At 40.5% G+C, this 22,488-nt stretch overlaps 2 protein-coding genes across 3 annotated transcripts in view; one reads left to right on the top strand and one right to left on the bottom strand.

The window, feature by feature from the left end:
• LOC132784286 (guanylate cyclase soluble subunit beta-1) overlaps positions 1 to 22,423 on the top strand; it is a 47,810-nt gene extending 25,387 nt beyond the window's left edge. For both annotated transcript variants that reach the window (XM_060789810.1, XM_060789808.1), the window contains 3 exons: positions 193 to 350; positions 13,669 to 14,326; positions 20,992 to 22,423. In XM_060789810.1, coding sequence (XP_060645793.1) covers positions 193 to 350; positions 13,669 to 13,987 — 477 coding nt within the window. In that variant the 3' untranslated portion in view covers positions 13,988 to 14,326; positions 20,992 to 22,423. The remainder of the gene's footprint in view (positions 1 to 192; positions 351 to 13,668; positions 14,327 to 20,991) is intronic.
• Positions 72 to 10,554, bottom strand: LOC132784288 (uncharacterized). Its single transcript, XM_060789811.1, has 8 exons — positions 10,150 to 10,554; positions 9,892 to 9,991; positions 8,800 to 8,909; positions 8,630 to 8,733; positions 6,129 to 6,224; positions 3,656 to 3,812; positions 3,402 to 3,520; positions 72 to 832 (listed from the first exon to the last, which is right to left on the bottom strand). Exons 1-8 carry the CDS (start codon positions 10,552 to 10,554, stop codon positions 373 to 375), a joined length of 1,551 nt encoding a protein of 516 aa, XP_060645794.1. The 3' UTR covers positions 72 to 372.
• Positions 22,424 to 22,488: the final 65 nt, after the last annotated feature.

Here is a 22,488-nt window from a genome sequence, read left to right as displayed (position 1 = left end):
GAAAGGCGAAAGTTTATTAGCACAATGAAGTGCTGGACTCAATGTTAGCTGGCTGCAGTGAATGAAAGGAATCCGGTTAACTATCATTTTATTCAGTAAATAAATTCGATTACAAATTGTTTTGCCCTAGCAATAAGTAGAAGTATAAGTACTATATATAGAAATAACTTTTATCTTATTCAATTCCCACAGCAAATCACCATCGGCATCCACTCGGGCGAGGTGGTCACCGGCGTCATTGGCAATCGAGTGCCACGCTATTGCCTCTTTGGCAACACTGTGAATTTAACGAGTCGCACTGAGACCACCGGTGTGCCCGGTCGCATCAACATCAGCGAGGAGACCTATCGGTGAGTGTGTAACACTTAATAGCTAACTAAGTTCAAAGGGGTTCGAATGTTCCTGCGGATTGTAGTCATCGTTCGACGTTTCATTGGCCAGCATATACGCAGCAATAGCTGCCTGTTTGGCTTCATCGGTTATGGCGCCATTGCCGGTTTCCACAAAGGCTGCGACAGCTGCCTTTTCAGCATCTGTGACCGCCTCCAGCAACTGCACATGATTCTCGCTCTCATCCTCGCTCTCACTCTCGCTCCCACCGCCGCTTATCGTCTCGAGTCTCTGCATCGCATTTGTCAGCCTCTGCATGGGTTTCTCTAATGACTGCGGCTGCTGCTGCTGATGATGCTGCTGCTCTTGCTGATGCTGCAATTCGGGTCCTTCAAGCTCTTCAGTGAGGTCAATATAGCGCTGCAGGCGTTTGGGCAATCTAAGTGTATCGATCCCATTCGGTAGCTGATTATGCTCTCGCAGTATGTCACGAATGCGACAGCTGTGTGATGTAGATAAGAAATAAAAAAGAAACTTATATCAGCTTTGAATCTTTTACATGCGACAAACTTTCACCCCAAAAGTCCCTAGCCATAGCTGCTACATTCTGTTTAGCATTTCGCAGCCAGTTGTCTGTCAATCTTCACAACATATTTCATAAATTAATTTAAGTTTCACATAATAAGCTCATATTGAACAAACACAAGAAAAAAACATCGGCAGCAGCAGCAGCGTGCCAAAGTTCATGTGCTTAAAACTTTTGTTGTAAGAAAATTTCTATAAACTTTACTTTTACTCAAAAGTTACGCTTTTTGCGCCACACAGGCAAACGGCAGAGCAAAACAGAACCGAACAGAAAAGAAACCAAAGAAGAGAAGTTCAAGTGCCGGAAATTGTGAGCTGATTTTCTTTTCTTTCCTTTCTCTCCTTTTTTCCTATACTCGTACTTGTATTGTGCTCTTACTTTTTCCACTTGATTCGCAAGCAATCAAGCTTCTGTAAAGCATAGCGAACGCTTCAGATAGCCAAAAAACTTTGTAATACTTCCGAATATGTGGCGCACAAGCAGACAACATTTTGTACAAAAAAAAAAAAAATTCCATAAGAGGTGTGCAAAACTTGAACGCTTCCCAGCGAAAATTGGGTTTATAAAGCATTCACAAAAAATGCTAATCTGTCGTTTAAGCTGGCCGCAACGAGGCGACTTGCACTTGAGACAACTTTTTGATGTACTTGTTAATTTGTCGTGTCAACATTATTGAGGTGGCAAATGAAGTGCGCTTTTGTGTGTGCGCGCCGCCTTTTTTATGACCCTCACAGGCAGTTCAGCAATCAATGAAGCAACTCCCCATGCGTCGGCCTACTAAGCGCACGGCCATAAAAACCACAAGCATTGCCTATTTGTGCGGCCACTTGGCGTATACGCAATGTCAAGCACACGCCCGAGTTGCCAGAACAACCAGAAGGAAGCACGATGAGTGGCATTAATAAGCACAAATTGAAATCACGGACACTGAGGGCTGAAAGCAAAATAAATTCAACTTGCAATTGCGAAAAATGTAAAAGGGAAAGCTGCCACAACAAATATGCATAAATAAAATGCCAGGCAGCGGCAACAGCAATCGAAATCTGATTGGCAATCGCAAACTGAGCTGCGGGTCCTTCGTGTGGGTATCAATGCAATTACACACAAACATGTTGACCTAACATACACGCACACACATGTATAAACAAGTATTTATATAGACTATATACTCAATATATATACATATCCAGTTGCGCTACGATATGCAAGTACGCGGTTATACTAACATTGGCCCAAGAAAAACAAGCTGGAAAACGAGCAAATAGAATAAAAGTGGCGAAGTATGCTTGACTAGGAAATACCCTAAAAGTGTTTTCAAATATTATGAGAGAGACTATAAAAGTATTTTGAGCTTCTAAAAGATTCTCTTTCTCTAACCATTTTTCTATATTTTTGCATAACTCAAGTACACACTAAAGTATGATTAAATCTCTAGGGTATTGGTACACATCTAAAGTGTGCGAGTGCGGCACAAAGTCGTTGTGAATTTTATGTGCAACGTGAGTTGGCAAATGGCAAACATACGAAGCAAATACTCGCAGTACAACAAGTTGGTGAGGGGGGAAGGGGCCAACTCCAAGTGTGTCGCAAGTGAAACCCTATCGAAGTGACCAGGGTGACAACCGCAGAGAAAGTTTTTCTGCTAACTTATCAAATTAGTCAATAGCCTGACAGCTTATCGATTTAATTCGAGCACTAATCAAATTTGTAAGAAATTCAATTAAATTAAGCCAACAACAGCTGGTGGTGGTGGAGTTGGAGTCAACAATCTCTCCTCCTCCCTTCGTACGCTTAGAGCGTTTATTCCCCCGATATTTGATACCAGACATTTGCTTAAACTGTGACAAAGTCGTGGCAGCTATGATAAAGCCTAGACAGTGGCACAAAGGGCACAAAAGAAAGTAAGCCGCATAATAATAAAAGCAACGGCGTGTTGGCGGCCATGGCCAAAACAAAAAGCCAAGACCAAAATTAAAGGCAGTTCCAAGTTGCCAAACAGAAGCGTCAACAAAATGGTTTGTCAAACTGTCTGTCAATCAGACTTTTAGGCCGACAAACTGTCGGCCAGTTAGACAGCCAGACAGTTAGGCTGTCTTGTCAACTAGTCAGAGAGTTGCTCCGACTTTTATACTTATTAAATTTGCAGGCTTATCAGTAAACTGAGAGAAAGAGAGACAGAGAGAGAGAGAGAGAGAGAGACCCGTAGAAAGTCAAGCAAGCGTTGCGAACCAGCAGCAATCTTAGCCAAAGTAATTGAATAAAAAAAGTTAAACTTGTTGGCAACGTCAGCAGCCATGTGCTTTAGCTGTCATACGATGACAGTAAGCTTCAGCCATCATCCTCCTCCTATTCGTCTCCTATCAGCCTATCAACTTTCCATAGACCCCATCGTCTCTCGCTTTGTCGACATCAAAGACAAGTGGACAGCCGGCAATTGCCTTTGAGCCCATGGCAAAAGTTCAGCAGCTCAGGAGTTGATAATTACCGGCACAAATGACGCAAGGTGGGCACGCCATAGACCTGTTCCTTGCCAATAATTTTGTCCATTAAGAGACGTCCGTATCGCTCGAAAAACATTTCACGTCGTGATGCATACACAATTGGCTGCAAACAGAAAGAGAAAGTTAATAAAGACTCTGACATGTGATGCTGATGATGATGATATCCCGCATATGCGTTTCAGTTGAGTTCAACTCGTTTGCTTAAGGCTCTGCTTTGCTTTGTCTTTGGCGAACTCACCTTGAATGGCATCTCAATCATGGCCACATTTCGCAGCAGTATCTTGAGGCAAAGCACCAGTTCATAGCTATAATTGCGTCCATTCTCGATGAGTTTGTCGAGCAGTGCAATAATCACGGAGGTACCTCCATCGGGCGGTTGTGGTGCGGCACCATATCTGCAATGATAAGCGGTCACGAATGCGGCTAACTGTTGGCTACGTGCAACGACCTGCCAGTTGCCATTCGCCATTCGCCAGTTACAAGCAACCAGCTGCCAGTTGCCAGCAACCAGCTGCTGTTGCTGCTGGAGCACGTAGTTGGTTAGCTTGCGGTCAGAGGCGGGGAGAGCAAAGAGAGAGCTGGGCAAATGTTCTGCGGTTGTTAACAGTAATTTGTAGACGACATTGCTGAGGCTGCGCCCAAGTGAGTTGGCTATGAAAGGGGGTTGAATGGGTTCATTTTCGGGGGGTCTAGAACTGCGTTGGCGACTGCAAAGTGGTCTGGACAACAGCAACGTCAGGTGAGGGGTAATAAATGTTTGAGGCGCTGATAAACACAATGTGCAAATGAAATAATGAACAGAACACGGGTCGCGGTAGTCGACGACGACGACGTCCTGTCATAAGCACACATGACACGCCCACAAAACTCCCTGCCACTCGCCCACACATAAGCTGGCCAACGTTGCGGATGTGTGTGTGTATGCTCTATGTGCTATGTAGAATTTTGCAAATGAAGTGCAAATTGTGTATGATGCCAGTTGACAGTAACTGGCAAATGGCATGAGCGTTGTCACATTTGAAATTGAAAATGTTTGTCAAAATATATACATATATATTGTACATGTTTCAATCGCTTTACATATCGCGTTCCATTTGCATTTGGCACTCGGCAAAGCAAGCGTGTAAGTTGTCATCTAAGAAATTTACATACGACTTTGTGTGTGTTAGATATTGCATAATTTAGAAATATATTCAAGAATTGCCTGTGGCGTGCAAAATTAACCCGGATGCGCTACAAAAATTATACGCGAGTAGAACAGAAAAATAAAAAGCCACACAATTTGCATATTTTATGGCCAATTTTAAATGAAAAAATGCAGCAAAGCGAAAAGCCAAACTCAAATCAAAAGCGTAAACAATATCGACAATTTATGGCCACATCAGCAGTAGCAACAGCAAAAGCGGCAGCAGAAATCAATCGGCAATCAGGCAACAAGGCGTCAATGCAGAAGCAACAATAGCAACACTGACAACAGGCGGCCCAATGAGAGTTTTCTCCGCCCACCCACTTAATTCCTTGCTTTTCTCTCTTTTCCCACCTATTGATCGCGTCTATTGCCAATTAAGGCAACTAACGACTCTTCAAGGTACTCGACTGAAACACGACGCTGTCGAAAATAGCGCTATAAAAACTATTCAGCTGAGACTATGTTGTTGTATTACTTCAAAATTTCCATTATCTTTATGGTTAATACACACATTTTGTAGCATTTTATGGCATCGATATTAGAGCATTTACGATTCGCCTTCTTGAGCATGGCATTGAATTTGGGTTTTCCATATTTCGTTCGTTGTTCTGATTTGATTGGAATCGCCATTTTTTTGGCTCACAATCAATATTCGCATTTTATGCAAAAGTATACTTTCTGGCGCTGCATCAAAAATTGAAAGCGCCCTAGCGCTTTGCCAAAAAGCTGTGCAAGCAATGAGGCGTGGCCAGTGTGGCGGGGCGGGGCGGGGATGGGATGGGTGCAAAACCACAAGAACACAAAAATATAGGAAAAGCACATCGGGGCAATATCAAGTTATAAAACAATAAATTGCCGACCGCAGAGAAAAGCCAGCATAGAACGCCAATGGAGAGCCAGAGGCGACTGTGGCAGTGGCAGTGGCAGTGGCACTCGCAGTTGCAGTTGCAGCTTCGCAGAGCCAAGGACGGTGACTGAGTGGTTGAGAACTATTCGAAACTGCAAGCGTTTACATATAAATTTTATGAATTTTAGTTGTTGCTTTGGTTTCAGCATTTTGCTGTTGCTGCTGTTGCTGTTGCTATTGCAGTTGTAGTTGTTGCTGTTGAGTGCACACTCATAAGTTGTGTCAAGCTGCTTGGCGACCATGAGACACAGTGGAGACGTCGCCTTGTCATGCAAATTCGCTTTGGCAGCGACTTTCATATTTAATGTTAATATTTGCGTCGCTCAAGAGGCAGACAAGATAGAGCGCGAGCAGCCGCAAAGGGAGGTGTTAGAGGGCGGGGGCTGGGCGCGGGGTCGTGGCATTGTCAGTCGGACCTCTTGATTATGCTAAGCGATGCGCAGAGTTTTATGCTGCATACATTACGATGTCGCCACCGCCAAGTGCCGCTCGCTTAACATAGTTTTCTGCACTAATTGAAGTGGCTCGTTGCCCAACGCAGCCTCCGCCTCCGTCTCCGTCCTGTCTCTGCCTCTCCCTCGCCGCTGAAACCTTATACTAAACGGAAGCTCTTACCTGAGCAATATTAGCAGCAATTCTGGCGCATTCGCTTGCAGTGCAATGCGTAACGGTGACGAGCAGCCGCAGGACTCGATTGGCACATCAATGAATCTGCAAGAGTGAAAACAAAAAAAAACAAGCAGATAATGAGATGAATAAATTTGTGCAGTCAGTTATGAGCAACTAAGTGGGTTAAACATGTTGCCAAATGTGAAAAGTTGGCAGCGTATAAGTGCGTAAATGGTTTGCAGCTTTTAGGCCACACTTTGTTGTTGCTATGGTTGTTGCTGCTTTAATGGACGCCCACAAAGCTGTCCTTAAAAGGCGACCAAATGGCAAGGCTACATTAGCTTAGTGAACGAGTTGTTGCTGGCAAGTCATTGTAATCTGGAGCAGGGAATAGTGCCAAAATCAAATTAAACTGTCGGCTTGTTGCTCTTTTTTCTGCTCTCAGCTTTCAGCTTTCTGCTTGTTGCTTTATGCTTTTTGCCTTTTGCTATCTGTTGCCACAGCTGCTTGGTTTAGTTGGTTGGTTTTTGTAAGTTTTCCATATGCCATCCATAAGCTCCATCCAGCCTGTGGGATAGAGTGCTTCAATATTGCGTATACGCCGAGTGGCTAGGCGGTTACCTCCATTGAGGCATTAGCATGTAGCATGTACATAGTATGCACTTGAAGCGCTTTGCGGCACGTTCGAGCCATAGTCACAAACACACACACACACACTAGCATACACGCCCACATATGGAAATGGAGTGTGTCATTGTTTGTGCCTCTGTTGGCTTTTATGTCTACGCATAAAAGTAGGCAAATAAAAGCCTAAAAACCACAATAAAGCGACACATCAACGCATGCTCCTTGTCAGGTGATTTGCTGTCACACACACACACACACATAGAGAATTGCTCTGCTGGGCAGACGATAAGCGCATTTTCAAGTCTTGACAAATTAATTTAGAATTTATTAGGCAACTGACAATTGCAAAGTCTCAGTTATTTGTAAAATGACTGTTGCTAAAGCCCATTGTAAATTCTCGACAATTTTCCCTAACATTTCATTAGTTGTCTGTTGGCAACTCTCAAATGTATTTAACATGCACAAATCACCTGCAAATTTAATTGAAAAATCTCAGCTCAGTTTATAAGCTCAGCTCAAGCTCTCTATGAATAAATGTCGTACTCCTTTTTTGTTGTTTTGCACTTCTTCTCTGATAGATTTGGCATGTACAAAGATGGAGTCTCCTTGGGAGCGTGTGGCGTTGATTTGTGTTTATTATCACATTGCATACTTTTTTACTTTCTTCCGCACACACACATGCACAGCTATTAATGCTTATTCATTTGTGTTGCCTTGGCTGGAGATTCAAGCGAGAGCGGGCGTCATAAATGTACTCCTAATGTTTGTCAGTGAGCTTCTTTTATACTACTTACACGCGCTTGTGTGTGTGTATGTGTGTGTGTGTGTGTGTTATGGGGGTAAGCATGTATCAACGCTTGAGTGTTAGCCTGGCAGAAGCTTTGTGCGCTTATTACACGCATTTTTGACTTTAATCCTCCGGAGTGCTGGCAAACAAAGCCAAAATAACAAAGGTTTACATCGCTGGCTGTTGGTTTTCAGCTTATCGCAACACACTCAAACAGACTGTGGGACATTGTGAAACACACACACACACACCAGCAAACACACAGATACACGTTCATAAATCTCTCGGCTGCTAAAAAATGAGACAGCCGACGAGCTGAGCTCGTGTTAGAAGTGAAAATCTTAATTATACATGACACCAACAGCAGCCCAAGGAACAAGCAGCTGAGATTGAAAGCCACAGCGGCCATTGTTTAAATGAATGTCGCTCTGTATATGTGTGTGTGTGTGTATGTGTGTGTGTATATGGGCTTGTAAAGTGTCGCTATCCTTTACTCAATTATGTCTGACAAACAGGCACAGCGAACAAACAATGCCATATGTATTAATTTAATTAAAATCCTTTTATTTGCAATTTCCTTTTCTCTCCCGCTTTCTCTCATCAAGATCCTGCTACATTCTTTGAATTTAAACTGCTAAATGCATACTTATTTATTAAAATGTTCAAGGTCATCAAGCAAAAATTGCAATTGATTGCTGTCGCAATTTAATTAAGAGCGCAAAGAGTGTCCATTAAACTAAAGTCTAAGTAACATTTTCGCATATATTTTTTTATGATATTTTTCCCAAAAATAGCTGCTAAAAGTAAAAAGGGGTTTTCTGTTGGCTTTCCAATTAGAATATGACACAACTTTTTGTAGCCACAGGCAATCAAAAAAACCAGAAATAACATACGAGCAAACGAGAGCAACAAATAAGCAACAAAATGTTGTTGCTATTGTCAACTCTGAGTGTGTGCGTGTGTATGTGTGTTGGTATATGTGGTGTGTGTGGAGAAAGTCAAGTTGTCTAGGAGAACTTTTCTAGCCGAAAATGTGTTTGCAAATTTTCGGCACGCAAATGGCAACCATAAATTCGGCATGCTGTCAACTCACCTTAGTTGGCGTTCCTGCTCGAAGCGTGGTATCCACACGGGCAACATGAGTTGTTCGCGTGTTGCATGCTTCAGAAAGTAGACCATGGCCCGCACATTCTCGTGCTGCATAAGAGTGAAAGAACGTCTCTTACTTCATCGTTATGCAAGACAATGGCAATGTTGGCTTACCTGATCCCGAAAATCGCTGCGCCAGCCAGCTATAAAGTGCGGCGCATGTGGACCAAACAGTGCGCCCAGAAAGATGCGCTCGAACGTCTTTTCGCACTGGTAAATGGCAACTGTGAAGCAACAAATAGAATAGAGCAGAAGTCAAGCTGTTAAAATACGATATGTACATTCCCATAAACTTAAAAAGCGAGCCAATTAGGAAGCTGCACTTGTTGCCTGAACGCTTTCGCAGTTGCTTTTTTTTGGCAGCTCGCATACATGTTAAAAAGTGGATGCCTGCAGCGCGTTAGGTTACGGCCACAAAATGGAGTCGCTGTGGCAAAACGGGAAACGGAAGCTTCCAAAATGTCAGCAGCCAGAAATTGTTTGTAAAAGCAAGAAGCAGGACTGTGCATAGCTGTTGGCAATCATAACTGCAGAGAGCGAGAGAGTGGAGTGAGGCCGGAGATATGGCTGTGTAGTGCTGAAAATCGCGCGATCAAAAAAACCAAATTTTCATAGCATGCCACGCACACCAGGCAAAAAGTGAGAAAGTACACACACACACACACTACAGATGCACGTTGAGCCTTGGCATACCATTAACTTGGTCTTCAGGCTGGCAAATTTACGCAGCGTTTTAATTAGAGGCAACACGCACAGGCAGCCAAACGTGATAGAGAGAGCGAGAGAGAGCTCTGAGGCATGGCCCAAATAACATGCAACACTTTAAGGCACTTTACAAGTTTCACGTTTTACGATGCAACATGGGAGAACTACACTTTCAGCAGCAGAAGCAGCAGAGAAGCAAACAGCAACACGGCATTAGCAACACTTTCCTCGTACCTTTAACGCAATTTCAGCTGGCAATTAGCAGAAACACGTGATTAAATGAGATCTTGAATCCCGCCTGCTTACGGGCGTTATAATCTGATGCGATGTCATAAAATTCATTAAAATATGCAAAACAAAAGGCCATGCCCCAAAGCACACGTCTCACACACACACACTCACACACACACTCTCTCTCTCTCGCAGATACGTGCAGCAATATGTACGTGCATGTATGGGTATTAAATTATTAAGTTTCTGTGCCTTTTGCCTTTGACTTACCCAACAGTTGAACGACCACCTCAGAGTCGCGCACGCCCCAATCCCAACAGGTGCGCAAAGCAATATACAAAATGTTGTGATACTTCCCCATGAGGCAGACCTGTGGTATGTTCACATATGTGTGCGGGCGAGAGATAGAAAAGTTTTTGCATCAAACACATTTCAAATTAAATTTGCTAGGCGTTCTCATTTCGACAGGATTATGTGCCATAAAAATGCATATTAATCAGACATAGAAATTAGTGTATTTCATTATACCTTTCCATTGCCATCCTTGGCCAGCTGATGATATCGCATAGCGGCGACCACAGCCAAGCTGGCTACCTCCTCGGTGTGCACATTCTGCCCCTCGCTGCAGCCCTTGATGATGGCGCTGAGGTGATCGAGAATGTCGCGACGCGATTGCCGATCCTGCAGCCCGTTGCGCGTGATGTGCTCGAAGGTGTCATTGAAGAAGCACTCGAATATGTAGTCCATGACCAATTGGCGACGCGGTACGCGACCACAGCGCTGATGGCTGGCACGGCTGATGGCGCCGCGTGTGCCGTCCAATGGCCGGAAGCCGTAAAAGTGTCGTGGCAATGACAGCCACAGCAGTGAAGCCAATTGCCGTTTTAATTGACTTACCAGCCGCTGCAATTCCTCGAACAGCTGCAAAAACATTTCAAACAACTCAATTTGCAATAATTATAATATTGCCAATAATAATAATGCAAACAAAATCAAAACTGAATATCACACACAACTCGAACTCGAACTCGGACTCGAACTCGAACGTTAAACAAAGTTGCGCGCGTGGAAGTCAATGAATTTTTGACCATCAACGTAGAAAACTTCTGTGTGTTTTTGAGGGTGAGCCACAGCAGGAAGCAAGAGAGAGAGCGGCGAAGAGAGAAAGAGCGTTCGAAATATGTTATTTTGTGTTTGCTCTTTCTCTGCACGCTCTTTATTGATTTTTTCATGCTGGCAATGATATGACGAGCGACGAGTAACAATAACAAAACACAGCCAATGGAATATTGTAAACAAACATTGCGCAGTATTTGCCTTTGATTAATTCATTTACTGCAAATTCAATTCAACTAAATCAATTTACAAGTGCCAACATCAATTTACAACTGCAAGTGTCGTGTTTTCTATTATAGTGCGTGATATTTTCATTTCGTATTTGTTTTTCTCTATATTTTTGCCATCAAACAGGTGTCTGGCCGGTTGAATTGTTGACCAGCCAGAGGCATCTATTTTGCATTTACAATATCATGCGTTTATTTTAATTGAACTTGCCTGTACTTATCACACTTTATTTATGCATAATGCGTTCAATTATATCGCAATTTCCACCCACGCATTTAAGTTCAGAAATTCACGCTGTTCAACCGCCGTCTGCCAACTGAGAAGCCACAACAAAACAGAGCCAAAAATGTTCATACAAATCGCTCAGCTGTTTACCTGACACTCGTCTCTCCCTTATTCTCTCACTCTCTTGCTCTCTGTGTATATGTTTCTTCCAGCGAATTTCTCTCCTGTCTCTTCCAACCACTCTCGCTCATTCTGGGGCTCACTTGATATTTACTCATTGCCATATTAGCTTCAGCAAATTTACTTAATCGAATATATGGCTGTAGGAAATAGATAATTAAATTAAAATGTTTGTTGAACTAATATAATTTTACTCCCAACCTTTACTATTTTAAACATTTGCATTTAGTACTATAAGAGTAAAATAATAATTTAGATTATTACAAAACCTTTACAGAAAGTTGTTTGATTTTGTTAAGTATAACAATAGTTCATACAAAACTATTCCAAATTATTATACCCGCTACCCATATGGTAGAAGGGTATTTAAATGTAGTATATTTTGATCTCTATGGTATATTTCAAATGTAGTACTTTACTGAAATACCAAATATAGTCTTCGGTATATTTTAGTATTTTTTGGTAAATTATATGATATATTTTCACACTCGACTGTATCTCTCTTACTTGTTTTCCAAGTGAAGTACTCTCTGCGATAGTTTCTCGATATTATCAAAAATTGCCACAAAGGAGAGTATTAAATTCTCGAAGCATTTGCATTGTCAGTTGCCTATAAATAAGGATCATTACTTTATTTGCCAGAAGATTTAAACTTAATATCGCTGACTTTTGTTTAATTATGCACTGCAGTGAGAGAGAGAGTGCATAATAATTCAGAGATGTAATTAATACAGCAAAGAGACATTTCTGATGCATCAATAATATTTAATATTATGGGGAACAATTTCATATCGCGTTACTGCAGCGCACTCACTTAAAATTCGCGAATAATGGAAAGTTTTAATTGCTCAGCAATCCGTGTGAAATTTATTGCATTAAATTAAGCTTATTTCAATTGTATGAAATTTAAAGCACCTTCCATTGTTTACATGTTGGCTGAGTATTGTTTTTTATTGATTTGCATATTAATTGGCCGCTTAAATATTCATGCGCCATGCTTAATATTTACACAATGTCTTAAATATTTGCCTTGGCAATTACGCATTGAGTAACTCCTGAGCCAGGGGAATGAAGACATTAATTAAACACATTAACCTGACACGATATCTTGATTGTCACTTTACGGTTGGCTGCAACTCTTTAATCAGTTGGACAAACAATGGAAATGCGAGAAGACCAAGAGAGAGAGAGAGAGAGAGCGAGAATTAATGGTTGTTTAAGGCTAGGGGAAAGCACACTTTATTAAGTTTATGAGATATATGCATATGCAAATTACCCATTTCACATCCACACAACACACATCAGATACACATTTCCATTGGCCAACGCAATGCTAATTAAAAACGCGCCCAATGGCATCAGAATTGTGGCCAATATTCGGGCCGAGTTCTGGGAAATACTGCGAATAAATTGAGTTAAATGTATATGCAATCACTACAAGCTGCCATAATAGTATACGAGTATGCTACACACACACTCACACACTTGCACATTTAATGGCGTATTTACATAAAATGTTGTGGCTGCACGAAACGGAAACGGAAATGCGACCGCAACAAGCGCAACGAAATCCCAGCCAGACAAATTTAATATTATGCTCAGCAAAACACACAAAAAAAAAATAAAACATAAAAGGCGCAATGTGTGAAACTTTTGATTGCAAAACACACAATACAGAAATTTGCTTAATTTTATGACAGGAAATAAGTACAAATAGCAAAATTGTCAGCAAAAAAATGCAATTTCGAACGGGTAGAAAAAATTATACAATAACATTTTTTATTACAATGTATTTGAAGACTTTTTTTCGACTCAATTTGGATGACAATAAAATTCAACAATGTTATTGTAAAATAATGGTTTCATCGAAAAGATTGCATATTTAACAATGTGTCAAAAGTCAAAAGCAGCAAATAAGAGTATTTATGTATAATTTATTCATATTATTCTCATAAATTTAGTTTGAAAGTTAATTAGATAAAGCTTAAATTCGTTATCGGTAAACCAAAAAGTTGATCAAATGAAAACTTTATATCAGCGTTTAAGTTTTAATCAAGTGCACTTTGTTCAGAATAATGGCTGCATATATCATTTCACTGCTTGCTGTCAATTTGAGCTCAGTCGAGAGACTTGCACCTCTCTCCATGCGACGCTGCATTACCAATAAGAATGCCACATAATTCACTGGCTGTGCTGTGTGCACTTTGCGACAGTGGAGCACGCAACAGTCTTAAATCATATCCAAGAATAAGTAGACTAATGCCATACAATCCGCTCTTTGCTTGTGCTTTTTTACAGCCTGCTGTGCCAAGAGATCAACCAGGACGATTCATTTCATTTGGAGTACCGCGGCCCAGTCATTATGAAAGGCAAGCCAACGCCCATGGACTGCTGGTTCCTGACACGTGCCACCAGTGTTGCAACTGCCAGTGGCAATGGTAGCCTCGACTCGCCGCTGTTGCAGCCTACAACGCCAACAACAACACCGCGCCTGGTCATGGGACATGCCAGCGTCTCACGTACCTCCTCTGCAAGCGGCGGCGCCGGCGGAGCAAGTGGAAGTGGTGGAGCAACTGCAGCCGCCGCAAAGGGTCCATCCGCTCCCTTGGATGCATAAGAAGAACCGCGTGAGGATTCAACTGGCTGCTGAGTGGAAATATACTGTAATGGTTTGCCGCTCCTCGACTTCTTCAGCAGCCATGTGACTGTCTATTTATCTGTGTGTGTGTGTGTGTGTGTGTGTATGTCCTGACTGTCTGTTTGTCTGTGTGTAAGTTGGCCACTTAACCACTTCATTGCTATGACTTTGTATTTGTCCTATCTTGGCCTGCATTTGTGCACTGTGTGTGTGTGTACATCTGTGTGTGATTGTTGCTGCTGCTGCTGCACATTGAGGTTGGAGGTTGGAGGTCGGTGCATGGAAGTTGGCATCAGCATCGTTGGATCGTTGTGCAAGGTAATTTATGTTAATGCTTTTCTATCTGTAACCACTCAGCCAGGCATTCAAGTGACTTTTGTTCAAAGCCGAGTGGGTCGAAGAAGACACGCCTCACTTGTGTCTAAAGTATTTTACAAATGATTTACATTTCTTCAGCCATTACGTTGCGTATACGTAATTTATGGCATATTTACCAACGCTTATTTGTACTGCATAAATCAAAGTCACCGCTGTATCAGTGCTTGGAAAATTAGCATTATGTATGATTTTTATGCCCCGTTTTTTTTGCTATGAACTGCCATTAGGCAGAGTGTCGTGTTCGTGTTAAAACTCCAAACAAGATTTGATAACGGCCATAAAAAAGGAGAAGAACCGCTCTGCTCGTAGAACTTTCATGCCACTTGGAAACGTTGTTTGCACAGCCAGTTGACAGTAAACTAGATAAGTCCAAAACAACTCAATATAAAAGCCATAATATAGCAAACAGTTAAATATATCTCCTTCAGCAGCAGAAGCAGCAGCAGAAGCAGAAGCATCAGCTCTTGTCTTTTACCCCATTTTGTCTAACACATTTTGTAGCATACTTTGCTGGGCTGCAAAAGGATTGTCAACAGTTCGCAGCAGCAAGCCGTTTGGAGCCCAGCGTAATGTTTGCATTTGTTTTGTGTGTGTGTGTGTGTGTGTGTGGCTTTTTGTTTACAAAAGTTCGGCTATCCGAACTGCTGCAAGCGAGTTTTATATACATATACATATATATAAATTTCAGTAACCACAACAAAACGAGCAGAGCTAAAAGTAGAAAGTGCCAAAAAGAAAAGAAAGGGGGAGAGTCAACGAGAGATGGAATTTAACACATATTTTCGTATCAAATATTTGGCATAAACAAACAACCGCAGAAGCAGAAAGGCTTCCAGACAAACTGCGACAGATATGTATAAATATCGAAGTAAGCGAGGGCAGCTTGAAAATTAAATGAGGCTTACAGGTGACGACAGCACTTGTCGACTGGTTTGCCAATTTTAGTTTAGTCCGACTGACTTTATTCAGCTAATATTAACTTGCACAGTTGCTGTCAATTATGGCGAAAGTTTTTGTGAAATACTTTTTGTTAGGTCATCGCAGTAAAAATACTATAGTATAATAGTTTTCTCTTGTATTTGTGTGGAAGGTCAAGCAGAAGAAGCGACCCTCGTATCAATGTAACTCAAGTTTATCTTTAGCCCCAAAAACTTTGTTAATGTGTATGACATTGGGGGGCATAGCGAATCGCATTAAACGCCCACGCACATCGACCCGTGCACAGATATATACAAAGAATAAGGATACAAATTCCGAGTGAGAGTTGTAGACTTGCATACAGATTTTGTTTGGCCTGCTTGGCAGTCATTTTATATTGGCTCTCAATGTCTGTTTATGGCCTCGATATGTGCACATTATCGTTAAATGCCAACAATGCCAGCCAATAACAATAACAACAACATTGCAATTTGATGACTTCAAAGTTGGAAGGCATTTTGATGATGATGCCATTCAAGTGCAAGAATATATATATATGTATATGTATATCTATATATAGCTGCTAACGATGCCTCGTTAGAAATGGATTAACATTGATTAGCTGTCGCTATGCTTCTCTATGCTCTTATTTCACTCAAACAAATTGGGATAATTAAAAGGGTGAAAAAAATTGCTGGTTTGGCACATTTAAGAAAATTTAAATAAATCACATTTTTTTGTTTAGCAGCTGATTTGAATTTATAACGAAGGCGAAGAAATTTTTAGGGTCATTACAGAAATATTGTTGGCAACACATTTCGCAGTCCTTCTTTCCAGAGACAAAATGAAATGCGAGCACGCCTCACTGGGTTGGTCAAATTCCGGCAACACTTTCTCGCCACTGTCTGCTGCAGGCATCCGGTTTCCACAACCGTATCTAAATCTCTGTATCTGCATCCCCATCTCACCCATCTCTCAGATTTCCCTTATAATTTTTCTTCATTTCTTCTATTTGGCTTTTATTTATTCTTCGCATCCGGCTTATTTGTACAGGATGTTGCCGCAGGTTTGTTGCCTTTTTTCACGCAATTCACAATATTTTTCTTCAATATCTCTTCGTACTATAAAATTTAATGCTGAGTGCATGCTTTAATATTGTAATTGCACAGCAGCTGCTATTGATATTTGAGATATACATAATTGCGAAGCTGCTAGTTTAATTAGAATTTGATATGCAGAAGACCCCACAACGATGATTGCCATTGGTCTCCCTTTGTCTCTCGCTTTCTTTGGTTTAATTAACGGCAGTGAATGCATTCAGTTTGCTCAATACTGAATACACCTGAATCAACTTTAATGAGCTCTTAATTAGGTCTGCTTGCTTGCCTTATTAAAGAGTTTTCCTGTGCACCCATCCTCGTCATCATCATCGTCAGCATCATCATTATCATCGACGACTTGCAACTTGTGTCAATGCGAATGCCCCCAGCCTCTGCATCTGGGTCATTTATCATGTGGCGCCTCATTCAATCATTTTCTGTCTGTTTATACGTCTCTTTTTTCTTGACATTTCCATATCCAGCGATGCTTGCACCTAATTCAAGCAGATCCATCAATATACAAGTATATTTCATTTTCTTTGGATTTTACTTTATTTTTATTCCATTCCTTTCCTTTCATTTGTCGTCGCACAATTTCCTTCTTCTGTTCGCATCGCTTACATCACAAATACGCAAATGCAAATCGCAAAACCAATCAAATAAATATTTGCCTAACTAAATACAACATAAACTTGATGCTTTCGGCTGTGCAGGCTTAAGGCGTGACCTGGATCTGTGTCGTGTCTGGGATTCGGTTTTTCGGGTTTGGGTCTGTGACTGTCGCTGTCGCTGTGACTGTGGCTGTGACTGGGTCTGGGCATCCTGTCCTTTTCAAGGCCATTGCGTGTCAGCCTTATAAAAAATTTAGTTGAAATTGCAAGTGACAGGCACAGCTCCGTGCTGTGCTAAGCGGCTTCTTCCAGTTCGAGTTGGTTTTTTCTCATTAAAAATTCATAAAGATGGAAATTATGATTGCGATGAGCCGCCGACGACAAAATGTCAGAGGCAAAGCACTGCTGCTGCCGCTGCTAGTCGTAAGCTCATATCACTAGGCAAGCCTGAACAACTCGACAAAGAGCACAAACAGCAGTCACAAGACTGTGCTAAACGCACTGAATTTTATATACTCTACAGACGCATTGTTCTTAAATTTATTCATATCTTACTTATCGAGCAATCAATCGATTTATATACATTTAATTCAACAAATAGCTGATAATGTATAGAAATCTCTGTTGTCAGCAGTTCCATTTTGCTTGACAAAGCTAATATGCCCACTCAACATTTAATACTTGTGACAGATGCTTAAAAAAAACGTTTGCAACGAAAAAAAAAGGGATGGCAAAAAGTTTAGCCAGATAATAATACGTCTAACGTTAATGCTGATGACAACGGCGACGTCAATGATGATGATAATCGCAATGTGCCATGGCCATGGCTCTTGCTGTTGCTGTTGCTTCCGGTGTTGCTTTGCATACTTTGAGGCGTGACATGTTATATGTCAGCTCAGGCAACAGGAAAAATTACGCATACGCCGTGTGTGTAATGCAAAATTAGTTAGGGACCTAAAAGGGTTTCGCATCCGCATAAAGTGGCGACAAACTTCTCTCTGACATGTGTTGCGCATTTTAATAGAAATTACTCGCACGTTGGCACACTTCAAAATTTCGAAGGTCAAAAGCTCAACAAACAAGCAGCAGCAACAGCAGCCGCCTCAAAGAAACTTTTTCTCTTTCTATTTTTTATTGAATTATTTCATCTTGTTACTGTTAAGGGGCCAAACACACCGCAACTTGTGCCATTTGCTTACCTTAAGCAAACAAAAACTGCACAACGCACAGGCTCTTTTTTGGGTTACTTTGTGGCCATGTGCTGTGTGGCCTTTTGCTCATTCCAAAACATTGAAAAACTTTTGCCAACGTCGTTAGTTTTTGAGCTCTAGCCTTATAGAACTTTTCCTATTTGATCTTTTTTTAGATGTGCTGAAATAAAGTTTCATATTCTCGGTCCCTTTATTAATAAATGATACAAAGATCATATACTGCTGTCACCTGGGAGTGCACATAAAAAGAATTCTTAAACAAAGTCCCCAATGTAATTGTCCACTTAATTACGTGAATTTCTTTAAAGCCGACATTCGTGTAACATTCGCAAACATTTGCCTCTGACGAACTGAAGCGCTTCTCTAAACAATTAAGGCAAGTGAAGTTAATCGAAAACTCGGCACTAATTTCAATTAAAGTGGAAACGCCTGTAAACACAAACATACAATGCACAATTTAACAACAACATTAACTAAATGCACACACAAACGCACGCTTCTCGAACCCAGTCGACATTGTCAGAGAGACAGACAGTCAGACGCACAGACAAACAGCTGCACAGAGAGGCAGAAAGGCAAACAGTCAGAGCAGAAAGACAGATGACAGGGTTGGCAAACAGACGCCTTTCATTTGCATACATTGCAGCAGGCCATGCACCGCACTCAACCTTGGGCATTCGACTCGCTTGCCACCACTTGATGCAGCAGTAACAGCAGCCACAGCTGCAGTTAGCTGCGAGCAAATCCAGTTGCTAATGCCACAAATGTTGCCTACAACAAATCAATTCGAATCGAGCTTAGCATATTAAATTGAGCACTCATGCAATTTGTTATTGGCTTTGCTCAACATGCGTTACGCTCAGCTTTAGGATCGAACTACGATGTATTGGACTGCAAAGTATTTAATTACAAAATACGGGTATACATTTTCGTTTAGTGACAGCGTTTCTGCTAACAATATAACAATTTTGAGTATTTGCCTGCAAATGTATTGTCTCTCCCATTTTACTGGCCTTTGTTTCATGGTCACAAAACAATGAAAAATGAAAACTTGTACGCCCCCAACATCAGCAACAACATTGAGGGCAGCTTTTGTTGTCCTTTTGCGCCACATTTTGTCACGACATGCACAACGGCTGTGCAGCTGTGTAGAGGCAAACACACACATCGCTTGATAGCTCAGGCGAGGAAGGCGGTCAACGGAGCGTATGCGCAACATTCGTTCAGGCTGCAGTCCACAAAGCTTGTGCATTTGATTTGTGGGCCATAAAGTTCGCGCCCGAATGTTGTGATATTTACAATTTTAATTCAATTTGTTATATATACTCCGCCCGCAGGCAAACCCAGCTACAAACACACATACATACATACAATATATGAAAGTGACATGGTGAACTAGGGATAGCTTTGTGTTTGCCCATGCCCAAGCTCGAAGTTGGCTCGTATTTTTGCGCATTAAACTAATCGATAGTTTATGTACAGACACCAGGCTGCAAGTACATTTAAGCCATTTTTGTTGAGCATCAGCCAATTCAATGACAGCAGCCAGCATCCAGCCAAAGCTGGCGTACACAAAGTCCGAGTTTACAGTGTCCTGCGAGAAGGAGCTTGAGCGGGTTCAGCATGTTGTTGTTTAATTGTCTGTAAAATTGTTAAATTGCTTAGCGTGTCACTGTGTGTGAGCTCGTGTCTCTGATAGCCATCCATGGGTGTAGGTGCCTGTCAACGGCTTACGGTTTACATGCATGTGCAATTACGATCAACAGAGAGGAGACTGAATGCAAAAACCACGCCCCGAATTTCAATTTCTGCCATTGTCAAGCTTTAAATAAGTTATTTTTTCCCTCTCACATACACACACATGCACCTTACGTAAGGATGTGTTTCCCTCTTGTTGTGCTTTATTGCAAATTCAATTTATATGCAGTTCGTATTTAGCATTTGGCCTCGCTGACCGCAGTGGAAAGAGAGAGAGTAAAGAAAAGAGAGTGAGATAAACCGAAAACATAGAGGGAAACCCATAAAAATCTTCAACTTGCGTTTCAGTTATAAATAATCGTCCCTTGGCAAGACCTTTGAGCTTTCTAGCTGTTTACGTGATTGCAATTTTTAATTTTCTATGTCAGAGTCAGAGTCAGAGGCCCAAAGAGCAGAGAGCAGATAACGGTGAGCTGCTTTTTTGGCAATCAAAAGTTGTTTTGCGCCTTTGTAGTTTGTTTTTTTGTTTGTTGTTTTCGTAGCCCACGCAGTTGGCATACAAAACGAAGCAGCAAATGTTGCCACAATGGTGGCCAGGTTTCTACTTTGACATTGACACTGTTAGCAGCCAGAGAGCCAGCTCGGCTTGGCAGCGTAATTGCCCGTAAAGGGTTCAAATTGAATTGCATGCGCCGAGTAGCCAAGAAAATAAAAATGTAAACTGAAAACTGAATACTGAATACTGAATACTGTAGACAGAAAGCAAAACCAAAAAACCAAAACAAACAAACTCAATGGTGCGCAACTGTAAGGCGTCGCCAAGCCTTGGACTTTGATTTTTTTTCATTTATTTAACCGCATTTTATGGAAGGCTCTGTGAGAGACACTCAAGCTGAAAACTTAATGAACTTTTCATTTACATAATGCCCGATTTACAACATTTAAATAAGTAATTTTTTTATCTCGGATATATGTGTTACTTTAAGGGGTTCAATAATCTGTAGCATATGTTAGAAAACTTTAGAGTAATAATATTAATGTTTATAATATATTTTCTTTATTTGCAGTAATCAGATATGAAACAAAGGCAAAAGGATTTCCCTTAAAGTGTAACTACTCGTATGTTGTATTTAGTAATTAGAGCAAAAAAAATATGGAATGAATGATGTGAATGGTTTACCTGTATAATATAACTGAGTTTAATAATTATTCGTGATGCTTTTCGAATGTTTGTGAATATAACTAAATGTGTTGATATTTATTTTTCTACTTTGTGATGGTTTCTTAGGCTGAACTTTTTGTGCTTTGTACTATAGATGTAATTTACGTAGGCACTACACACATAATTCTAATTATACGACTATAATTGTACTCATTATACACTACACTAAAGATTCTTTCCAAACAAACAAAATTTACTCATACGAACAAGAACTGTACAAATATCTATGAGCAAACGATGTAAGGCAAATATTCTAATCCACAAAAGTTAATTAAGCAGAAATCGTAAACTATACCTAAGTATACCACAAAATTGGCACCAAACAAAACAACAACAACAACAAGTAGCCAATAAATACATGATTGAGAATGTAGAGAAGTTAGAAGGAGGTTGAACTACCTCTGGCTAATTGCAGATAAGTTTCGCACAACTAACTAATATACAGGGCAATTGACCACAACAACAAGAACAACAACCAAAAGCATATGTAGCAAACTCAACTGCACCAAGAACTACACTCAAACAAAGTAAATAATAATAACCAAAGATAACCAAATAATCAGATAATTATCAAATATATGTATGAACTAAAGCAACAGCATTCGTAACTCAACTAAGTACTATGATAAGAAAAACCAAAGTTCATCCAAAAACAAAGACAACATAATAATATGTGTATTCGCTTGTGAAATTTAATGTACATCTATTCGAACTATCGGCAATATATACGTACGTATGTATGTAAGTGTTATGAAGACAAATCTCTATGAGTACTATACTTAAACTGAAAATAGCTTTATAGTTCTTAAGCCATCACATTTCGAAGAAGATAAATCCCAAAAGCATTATAACCACATAATATCAACTGTATTATTTAACGGATAAATAAGTTACGAATACGAATACGATGATAACTGCAATCTATTAGATACCTAACTTAACTGTTCAGCTGAAAGTTCTTGTAAGTCACTTGTACTATGTGTTTTAGCTTAAGATGCAAATAAAGTAAATTAAAATGCATTGTTGGATAGCAAATCAGTTGAAAGTGTTAATAGAGTCGGGAGATGATTGAGAGTTCATAATAATGTATTGTAACATAAATTACAAAAAGTTAAGCTGAAATTGCATTCTACTCTTTCACTCCTTCGCCCTCTCTTTCTATCTGTCCTGCTCTATGTAAACGTGTAAATGTTAAATATGTTAAATCTACGATAAATATAAATATATAAAAACATACATGTAACCTAAAAGTATAAATAAATAAAATATCTTATTGAACCCTGAAAATGTGTTTTAATAAATTTATTCGGAGAATTAGTTTGTATAGTTACATTTTTATTGG

Source organism: Drosophila nasuta, chromosome 2R (assembly GCF_023558535.2).
Source record: "Drosophila nasuta strain 15112-1781.00 chromosome 2R, ASM2355853v1, whole genome shotgun sequence".
NCBI lineage: Eukaryota > Metazoa > Arthropoda > Insecta > Diptera > Drosophilidae > Drosophila > Drosophila nasuta.
Note: the sequence above shows the minus strand (reverse complement) of the source record. Positions and strands in the feature narration are given on the sequence as shown.

Bases quoted from the DNA above. Each gene is read 5' to 3' on its own strand.
- LOC132784288 (XM_060789811.1), bottom strand. From the start codon at position 10,554: ATGTTTTTGCAGCTGTTCGAGGAATTGCAGCGGCTGGTAAGTCAATTA. The intron at 6,225-8,629 runs GTGAGTTGACAG...TCACTCTTGCAG, and splicing joins GAGCAGGAACGCCAACTAAG to ATTCATTGATGTGCCAATCG. The intron at 833-3,401 runs GTAATTATCAAC...TACATCACACAG, and splicing joins ACCTTGCGTCATTTGTGCCG to CTGTCGCATTCGTGACATAC.